Raw genomic sequence first — 10,497 nt, forward strand, 5'->3', positions numbered from 1 at the left:
CAGATATGGAACAACACTAACCAATCACAGTGGTCCACACTAAATACACAGATATGGAACAACACTAAATGAACTCAGCAACACAAAATTAAATTCATATTTCATATATATACATATATATGTATCATATACATATTTAAAGAAGAGGTCAATAATTTTAGTGTGAGGAACATGGAAGGAGTTGGAAGGGGAGGTGTGGAAATGGTGTAATAATGCTATGCACATAAAAATCTCAAAAAATAAAAATTTAAATGAAAAAGGGAAACATAGAGAAGGGTATTTAAAGAATTAATACCTGACCAGGCATGGTGGCATGCACCTATAATCCCAGAACTTTGGGAGGCCGAGGTAGGAAAATTATGAGTTTAAGACCAGCCTGTGTGTAGAGTGAATCTGAGCTTGAAAGAACACCTTATCAAAAGTTTAAAAGAAAGGGGGATTGGGCAGAAGAGGGAAGAAGGATGAATAGAGAGAGGGAGGGTTTAGAAGGGAGGGAGGGACAGAGGGAAGAAAGGAAAGGGAAATGAAAAAGGAAAGGGAAAGGGGTGGAAAGGAAAAAATAGTTGAAAATCCCTCAAATTAGTGTATTCACACACACACACATACACACACACACACACACACACACACACACACCCCAAAATCTCAGAAATTCCTACATAGTGATGTTTTATGAAACGAAATCGTTGAAAATACAAGGGAAGGAGAGCGGGATACATGGAGGAAAATGACATATCACTCTACAAAAAATTGTCAGTGAAGCTACCCAGTAGACCCTGGCTGCAGGTCAAAAGACAGTGGGATAATACGTTCAATACACTGAAAGAAAACAGTTGTTAACTGGAAACTCTTTATCTTAAAACAAAAAACAAAAAACAACAACAACAACAACAAAAAACTTCACAAAAATAAATTCCCGACAAAGGGAAGTTGAGGGAGTTGATTCCTTCAGGCTTAGTGTGCAATTAATCCCTCAAGTTGAAATAAGGGCTAGATAATCTGAAGCCATCTAAAATATCGTATCCTCCAGGAAAGACAAGCAAACAGCACAGCACCCTGAAATAGCTAGACTCATAATTTTCTCTTGGGCAAGATAGACCATTTACCACTACAGACCATAGGTTAGACCACAAAACAAGTTTTCATACATTTCAAAACACTGAAATCAAAGTATTTTTCTACTGACAGTGGAATGAAATAGAAATTAACAGCAAAAGAAAACTGGAATGTTCACAAACACATAGAAATTTAACAATAATCTTAAATAACAGTGGCTAGTGAAAAAAAATCACCATAGTTGATAGCAAAAAAAAAAAAAATGAGATAAATGAAAATAAAAACAAAACACTGACAAAATGCAGGGAATTCCCAGCTGTGCACACATTTAAAAGATGACGCATCTCAGATTAACCATCTACCTTCATGTCCTAAGAAATCGGGGAAAGCTCCAGTGCACACTTCCAGCACCGGGCATGACAAAAGTGAAAGCAGAGGCTTGAGCCCTTAGTAGGACATTTCAGCACTTCCTCTAAGGCTTGGGGAGACATCATAGAAGAAAGGAGATAAAGGATAGAAGAGCCAGAAGATAGGGAGGAAGCCTTTAGGGCTGGCACAGCCATTGCAAACAGAAAGCATAACAGCTGCCTACATTGGGTGAGCAGACAAGACTGGGCCTGTCAACAGCCAATCACTGATAAGAAGGGGAGCTCTGGCCCTTCCCCTCCCTACCTATTTACAAGCAACTGACAGATTTTAGGGAAGGACAGTCCTTGTTTTCAGTGGAACCCACCAGACTCACAGGGTTACACAGACAACCCTGGTTAAAACCATTGGTTTGTACAGAAATAGAACTAATTTTATTTTTGTTTGCTGATTTTGTGTCCACAGAACTCGCAGAGTTGGCTCATAAACTGTCACACTGTTGTCTGTCTGTGGAGCCGATGATTTTCTACATTAAGATCACGTACATACAAGTAGTAATGATTTAATGTTTAACTCTTGTGCAAGCTGCTTTCTCTTGACTAATGCTTTGTCTAGGACTGGAACTATATTGATCAGCATCAGTGAAGGAGTCTTTGTGTTGTTCTGCATCTAGAAGAAAGGTGTGCAAGGCAATAGATATTGATCTATTTTCATTCTTCAACCTGCAGCCATCCAATTTGACCAGCACCATTGTTGAAGATTCTGTCTTGTCCCCAGGGTGGGTTTGTTTTGGTTTTGGTTTTTTGGTTTTTTGTTTTGTTTTGCTTCTTTGGCAAAAAGTAGGTATCATTGGTGTGTAGAGTTATATCTAGGACTTCGATTCTATTCCATTGATCAATATGCCTGTTTTTATCCAAACATCACGGTGTTTTTTGATTAGTATAGCTCTGTAATACAACTTGAAACATGGCATAGTGATAACGCCAACATGTCTTTTATTATTCAAGATCATTTTAGCTATCCTGGGGTTTTTTTTGTGTTCCCATATGAAGTTTAAGGTTGTTTTTTTCCAGTAAAGAATTGTGTTGGAATTTTGATGGTGATGGCATTGAATCTGTGCATTGATTTTGGCCATTTTTATGTCCCACAAGCATAGGAGTTTTTCCATCTTCTGAAATGTCCTCCACTGTCTTAAGGATTTTATTGCACACGTCTTAAGGCTATTATGAAAGGTGCTGTTTTCCTGGTTTCTTAGTATATTTGCCATTTGTATGTAGGAAAGATACTGATCTTTGTATTACTTTTGTATCCAGCTACTTTTCTGAAAGTGTTTCTCAGCTGTACAAGTTTTCTGGTGGAGTTCTTAGGGTCTTTTATATATGTAATCATAATGTCTGCAAATATGACTACGTTGACTTCTTCCTTTCTTATTTGTATCCCCTTGATCTCCTTCAGCTTTCTCTCTGTTTAGGATAAGGTTGACCGTGAGCTTGCTGTAAATGCCTGTATTATGTTAAGATACCACCCCGTCATCTTTCCCATTTCTAGTGGCTGATAGAATTCCTTTTCTTGTACTATATCTGCTCTCTCCTGAAGCCCACATTCCCCTTCCAGGGGATGTCAAGTGCTCCTGAAGCTTTGTGTAGAAGGTCTACAGATGCTCTGGATCACTTCCCAATTCCAATGATTCCTCATTTTCCTGAGTTAGGAAGCTAAATGTTTGAATTGTGTCAACATTCATATGCAAAATCATAACCTTAGGCATATTAAAAGACAGAACCTCTGAAAGGTGACTGGATCACGAGGATGGAGTCTTCATGAGTGGATTGGTGTCTTTATGAAAAATGCCACAGGCTAGGGAGGGACTTTAGAGATAAAGGACTTACCTAGTATAGATGAGCCATCCAAGGTGGGAGAGAGGACAAAGGAGATAACCGATGAGGTTGGAGGATTGACTGACTGACTGAGTGACTGATGGATTGATTGATTGATTGATTGATTGACTGATGGATTGATTGACTGAGTGAGTGAGTGACTGACTGACTGACTGAGTGATTGATTGACTGAACAATTGATTGGTTGGTTGATTGATTAATTGACTCACTGAATGACTGACTGAGTGATTGATTGACTGATTAATTGATTGGTTGGTTGGCTGACTGATTGACTGACTGACTGAGTGATTTCTTGACTGGCTGATTGGTGGGATTTCTGGATTTCTGACCTTTCCCAGCTTTCCTGGTTTCTGAAGGTGTCATGCAGTAGTTCCCCTTTGCTCTTCTTTTCAGCCATCATACAACAGCTCCCCCTTAGCTGTTGTTTCCACCGTAGAATAGTTTCCCCTTGGCTGCTGTTTTTAAGCCATCAGATAGTAATGGGCTTGTGTTTTAGGATCCAATTATATATGACAAATGATGGGATGAAAATATGAGATGGGAAATTTCATATACAAATCATAAATTTTAAACTGTACATAAATTCAAAGGGAGGAGCAATCTGATGAAAGCTGGCACCATCCTATCATGTTCAGCTTGATTGAAAATCATCTCTTTGTCCAGAGTATCCATGCTGCATACATGTCTCTGTCAGTCACTTAGTGGCCACATCAATTTCAGGTGAATTTCAGGACTGCACTGCTTGGGTATATGTAGGCCTTGTTCTACTTTAAAACAGCACCAAAGTATAAGATTAGAGACCCCAGGTAGCGGAGAGATGGATCAGTGGTTAAGAGCACTAGCTGTTCTTCCATAGGTCAAGGGTCTACAGGTCACTGCTGTCTATAACTGTATGGAATATAATTACCTCTTCTGGTGTGCAAACAGACATGCATACAAAACATCCATATACATAATATAAATAAATAATAAATAAATCTTTTGTAAACGATCAGAGATCCTGATGACTTATTACAGTGTACTGCTACAACTGTTCTATTTTATGATGCTATTACTGTTAATGTCTTACTCTGGCTGATCCATGTAAACTTTGTAAGGAACCTCAGAGTCACCTCAAGATACCCCAAGACCATGTTCGCAGAACAAAGGAGATATATTTGCCCCAAAGGGACAGAGAGCATGGATATGGGACAAAGACAGGAAATAGAGAAAGAAGGAAAAAGGAAAGAGAAGAACAGAGAGGGAAGAAAAAGGAGCATAGGAAGAGGGGAAAAGGTATTTGTCCCAGGGAGGTGGGGGTGGACCAAGGACTGCCTATGGTTAGAGAGACAGATGTGGTCAAAGGACTGCCTATGGTTAGAGAGACAGATGTGGTCAAAGGACTGCCTATGGTTAGAGAGACAGATGTGGCCCATAGGCAAATGGAGGTTTATAAAGGCAAAATAGGAAACCCCATGTTAGGATGAGGTGTTTAATTTTAATAGGTCATGTTAATTAGGTGAGCCAAAGGGGGCTTTTGATAGCTGGACATTGGTAGTCAGCCTCAGGAAGAGAAACTGACTAAATGAGAGAAGAGACCTTGGGGGCTAGCTTTAGAAACGCAGTCTAATGGTTTTTAGCAAGGCAGAGTGAACTGGGGACATAAGTGAGATCTGCCAGAGTGATGCTCGCCACACTCAAGCTAGCCAGAGTCCCATCAAAGTTCATGGTCTGTATATGAAGTTTCCCATCTCATATTTTCATACCACTTGTCATATATAATTGGATCCTAAAACACAAGCCCATTACATATGAATAGGAGCATGCTATGTATGTAAGGTTTACTCCTATGTGTGGTTCCAGGCACCCATTAAGGGCTTTGGAATACATCCCCTCTAATGAAGAAGTTTAATATGTGTGTGTGTGTGTGTGTGTGTGTGTGTAGTGATGATTAACTGTATACTTAAAAGGGTCAGTTTTTGTTACATACAACTTAATAAAAAAACACAATAAAAAAGCAAGTGAAACAATTGTGATGTACCCATGAACAAAGTTGGTTATTCTATTCACATGCCTCAGAATGCATCCCCAGAAAACTTTCACTGTTGCTCCCACCACATAGTGTACTGAACCATCTCAGGAACTCCATGTTCCAGGGACAAGCTAGGCTAAGAAATCTCAAGCTCCCGGAGTCTTTCGTATTTAGTAATGCCTGGCTCAGTAAATAAAAAGGCAGGACACTCAGTTACATCTGAGGTACAATTATGAATTTTCTACAAATGCGGCTCAATTGATATTGGGGTATATTTATGTAAAAGTTTTTCCTTGCTTATCTGGCTTTCAAACCAACCTTGATAACCTGTTTCATCTGGCTGTTTATTCTAACTCATGTTGCTATGAATGTTCTAAACCATTAACCCGAAAGTGATTTTTTTAAATCAGTGCACTAGTTTTTATTGCTGTACTAATTTCCTAATATTATTCTTTGTGGTTTTACACAGCAACTGGGCTAATTAATCCCATTCCTGTTTGTTATTACTTGTAACTGTTACATAAAATATTAAGATTCTTTCACCCGAAGTTTCATCTAATTACGTTTGTTTTGAATAGTCGAAGTGAATTATACAGCACCATTTGGTAACGTAAGGCAGTACTTTAAAAAGCCTAACTAGAGCTTTCTACTTTTTTGGTTTGTTGGGCTTTTTTGTTTGTTTGTTTGTTTGTTTGTTTGTTTTTCAAGACAGGGTTTCTCTGTATAGCCTTGGCTGTCCCAAAACTCACTCTGTAGACCAGGCTGGCCTCAAACTCAGAAATCCACCTGCCTCTGCCTCCAAAGTGCTGGGATTAAAGGCGTGCACCACCACTGCCTGGCTAGAGCTTCCTACTTATACAGAATTCTCACATCCCATCTTGGGCTTTCCCATGTGTGCTGTGCTCTGTGTGGGCACTGTGTCACTGAGACCCTGACAGATGCATGCTTCAGTTCCTAAGCCCTCCTATTTACCCAAGCCTAATTGTAGCTCTGGCTGCACAGACTACTATGGGTCCTCATGCCCACCTGGTATTTCAGCCCTGGCTGAGACCACACTAGTATGCGCATTCTGAAAACACAAGTACTTTGGGTCCTTGTGCTCTAAATCAAGCTCTCAGAGAATGAGGAGGAGTGTGCCCTTGTGGCGAGAATTGCAGGGCCCTCATCTGCGAGCTTACTGAAGATTGCAGGCTATTTAGGAGACAGGCAGAAGGTCAAAAAGCCTTTTCTTTTTCTTTTACCTGAAGTGGCACCACCCTGGACATCAGGTGGTTGAAGTAAAGGTCCACTGCCTTAGTGAAGCCATGGTAAGTTGTTCTCAGCTTCATGTCAGGGTCTTGGAGGAGCCAGCTTGGAGACAGAAGTAAGGAAAGGAGAGTCAGCGTCAGAGTCTGTGGGTTTGCTTGGGCAGGCTGGTGTGCAGGGAAAGGAAGCAGGCCAGGGCTAATTACCACCCCACCACTTCCAATTAGCTAGGAAGTCAGGAAGCTATGCGCGCAGTCCAGAGACAAACACACCGCCGTGCCAGCCCACACACCAAATGCCTTGGGAAGCGTGGGTTGAATTTCACGGCTACAGCTGCTCTCAACTGTCCACTAGAAAGAGAAGAGCAAGGCCTGGTCTTCAAGTATTTACACTGACAGCCCATAGGAGCATCAGAGCAGTCCTGGAATCCCAGCACTCAGCTGAAACAGGGGGATCATGATTTTAATAGTGAGCTAAATAGCGAGGTAGCTGGCCTGTGCGGTAAGACCCTATCCCAAGGCAGGGAGAAAGGCAATGTCAAAAGGATTACAAATCACTGGGCCTAGAGATGCTCAGATTCGACCTTCCAGGATGCCCCAGAAAAAAATGATCCTGATGCGCTGTGAGATGGTATCAGAGAGACTCAGGAGCCTGGGCCCTACCAGAGCAGCAGCAGGAGGGCAAAACGACGTCTTCCCCTGATCTGCTGTGGTCCCATAGCCCAGCAACTAGCTAGCTCCAAAGCTAAAGTCAAAGTGCATCCTATTCCAATGAAATCCTAAAAAACATGTTTTCTAACAAGAGGCTCTGATGTCTCCTTTCCCCTAACTCAGAAACTCTGAAAAGTGACAGAAACATATCAGAGAATCTCAGTTGACAATGAAAGGCTAATGGGGATATCTCCCCTAACCTGACCTGCATATCCTGATCTATCCAAGAGGCCTATTTTCTCAAAGCACTAACATCCTACCCTCCTGGGAATCCCTCATGAATAGATAGGTACCCCCTCCCCTGCAAGGGAGAGCAGATCTAAGAGTCCCCAACGCTTCTAATTTAAGACTGTTAAACCCTGTTGTCCTCCTATGCCCAGCTCCAGCTGAGCCCAAGGAAAATGCTGACAGTGGCACAGGTGTCTAATCCGCAGAAGGGGCCAAGCAGCTTGTGTGCTCACAGCTCTGCCTGAGATACTATGCCACATCCGAATGATCCCAGCTGCTGGACAGAAAACAAGTTGTACCCCCGACAGAAGGGCAGGCCATGCTGGAATCAGAGAGCGGAGCAGATAAGATCTGGGCATAGTACTTGTGCTGTGAGGACAGAGTTCCCCAAGCCACTTTTAGAACCAAGAGGTTCAGCCTTCTTTCCTCTGGGGACAGCATAAGTGGGCGGAGCCTGTGGCTAGCCACCTGTGATTGATGCTGTAAGGTCAAACACAGCACAGGTGGATGGAGCCTGTGGCTAGCCACCTGTGATGTTATGAGGACAACAATGATAATGCTTGATAAGATAGAACTTTTTTTTTTTGCTTGAAAATGAAGGCAGTTTTGCTGAGGAAGAGGAACAGATGTGGGTCCACACGCTGCCCATCCAGACATCACTCCCAGAGCATAATGCTCAGCACGGTGACCTTACTGGACACTACACTTAGGAAGAACAGACCCAGGAGGACAAAACCACAAGACCAATTCCTCTACACTACAGCAATACTTGGGAGCTTTAATAAATCGCCAGCAATATCTCTAAGAAACAGGTAGGACAGTTTGGTTTGTCTCCTTTTGCATTGGCGGACAGATCAGATAAGTAACCTGGCTGGGTGCCTCTCCAGCGTGGCTGGAACAATGAAATGCCTCCAGGCAGATAATCTCCAACTACTGCCACCTGACACATATAAAGGCCCAAGGTTACTCAACGTGGGCAGTAACTGCAGCATTGTGCCAATGGCCCTGTGTCAGTGGCACTTGCTTCAAAGAGGAGATTCTGAATAGAATGAAAACGGCCTTAAAACTAAGTTAACACCTGTAAGCACCCAGACACTTCCAGCTAATCTGGAAACCCACACTGCCCTCTCTCACCTGGGCAAGCCCCCGAGGTCAATCTCACTACAGATATAGGGCCCTGGTCGCAGAATCACCCACAGCCCGATCTTTGCGGCCAGCCGGATAAAGGCCCTAGGGAGAGAAAGAAAGTCAGTCCTGAGGATCTAGAATAAGGTTCAATATGGGAGGAACCGCAGGCACTTTGGGTATCAAATCTTCCCTGTTCCTTCCTCTCTCAATCAGGACATGGGGTAAGTGGGGCTTAGCCAAAGTTCAACGTAGCAGGGGATTCTTGCACAACACAGGAGGCCAGAAGCCCAGGAGCTGGGTATGCGCTGCTTCCTTCCATTAGGACCATCTGCACAGACCCACTGGAAGTGGTCAGACAGACAAAGTACAGGAACTTTGCACCCAGAAGCAGCCCAAATCTATCCCAGGTATACGAACCCCAACACAGAGTCTGGTGGGATCTGGGATCTTGACTCTCTGGACTGTAGTGAAAAGGGGGATAGAACCTGTAGGCTGAGAACCCTGGGTAATGTCACAGTTGAGGAGCATCCAGGCCCTGAGTTCAAAGCCTTTCTCAGCACCCTAAGAACAAGACTCCAGACCCAGTCCTCAGTTTCTCAAAACAGAGTCAAAACAGAACATCCTGATGGCTTGTCACCGACCCCAAGTAACTTCCCATCCCAGACCAGGCACAGAAGAACCAAGACTACATACTCTAGGTCCAGGTTCCCAGAGAAGTCGAATTTGCCTCTTTCTGGCTCATGGAGGTTCCATGGCACATAACTGTAAAAGACAAGATAATTGCAGGTAAGTTTGTTCATCTACATAAGCACTTTTACCTCTAATGCCTATTATGATAGCTAAAGAGACAGTTAATAACTTCAGACCTCGGAACCATACATGAAGACCATAGAGAACTCAAGGCAAGCCCTAGGAAGAATATCACACTGCCTTAGGAGGATAGAGAGTCAACTTGACTAAGGTGAAGTATGAGATATTTGGAGTAAAAGGTCCTGTGACCCTAGGTTAGCACACACTGCAGTATTCTTAAGGCCTTTAGGGGCCCTCTAAGAAGTTGCTCACATTTCTCTCAACAGTGTTCTGACTTAAGTAAGTGTCCCTTTTATAACTGCCCTCAAAGCTAGTTCACAAATCACTCAAGGTAGTCCACTTCCTTGATTTATAATCATACCTTTTTTGCCTAATAATGGAGAATTTCAACCTGTTGATCCTTTTTATTTCATAGAGATAGCCCCAAATATAGGTTAGCAATTTTGAAGACAAAGCTATAAAAAGATCAGTGTTATTCATAACTGAGTGTATTTATATCTATTAATTTTAATTGTTTGCATGTGAGTCATGGGTTGGGAAGGATATGTGGATGTGAGTTCAGGTTCTCACAGAGACCAACAGTGCCTCAGGAGCTTGAGATAAAAGCAGGTTGTGAGGCTGATATGAATGCTGGGAACCGAAGTCAGGACATTCTTGACTGCTGAGCCACCTCCACCAGCCTCTGAACCTATTTTTTCTGATGAGTTGCACAGTCTATGTTTTATCTGATGCCTGCCGAGGAACATCATCAGGCTAGATGCAGGGATGATAATCACAAAGATCTTTCCAGAAAATAAATGTGGAGCTGCTGATAGGCCACTACCCTTGAAGAGGACTACACTCATCCAGGGTACAAATTTGGGAAGCGGAAGTTGCTTGTGAAAAAACATTACTGGTCAATCTAGACAAAGAGGAGCAAACCTGCAATCCCAACATTCAAGACTCGACTTGAGGAGGACAGAGAGTCTGAAGCCATCCTTTCTCAGAAAGGAAGAAAGAAAGAAAGAAAGAAAGAAAGAAAGAAAGAAAGAAAGAAAGAAAGAAAGAA

At 42.5% G+C, this 10,497-nt stretch overlaps 1 protein-coding gene across 1 annotated transcript in view; it reads right to left on the reverse strand.

The window, feature by feature from the left end:
* Positions 1-10,497, reverse strand: part of Glb1l2 (galactosidase beta 1 like 2) — a 42,111-nt gene that overhangs the window by 19,451 nt on the left and 12,163 nt on the right. Inside the window, exons 3-5 of the mRNA XM_031345433.1 lie at positions 9,333-9,401; positions 8,646-8,741; positions 6,570-6,678 (exon numbers count right to left, since the gene is read on the reverse strand). Coding sequence (XP_031201293.1) covers positions 6,570-6,678; positions 8,646-8,741; positions 9,333-9,401 — 274 coding nt within the window. The remainder of the gene's footprint in view (positions 1-6,569; positions 6,679-8,645; positions 8,742-9,332; positions 9,402-10,497) is intronic.

The sequence above is a fragment of the Mastomys coucha genome, unplaced genomic scaffold (genome assembly GCF_008632895.1).
Source record: "Mastomys coucha isolate ucsf_1 unplaced genomic scaffold, UCSF_Mcou_1 pScaffold23, whole genome shotgun sequence".
Lineage (NCBI taxonomy): Eukaryota > Metazoa > Chordata > Mammalia > Rodentia > Muridae > Mastomys > Mastomys coucha.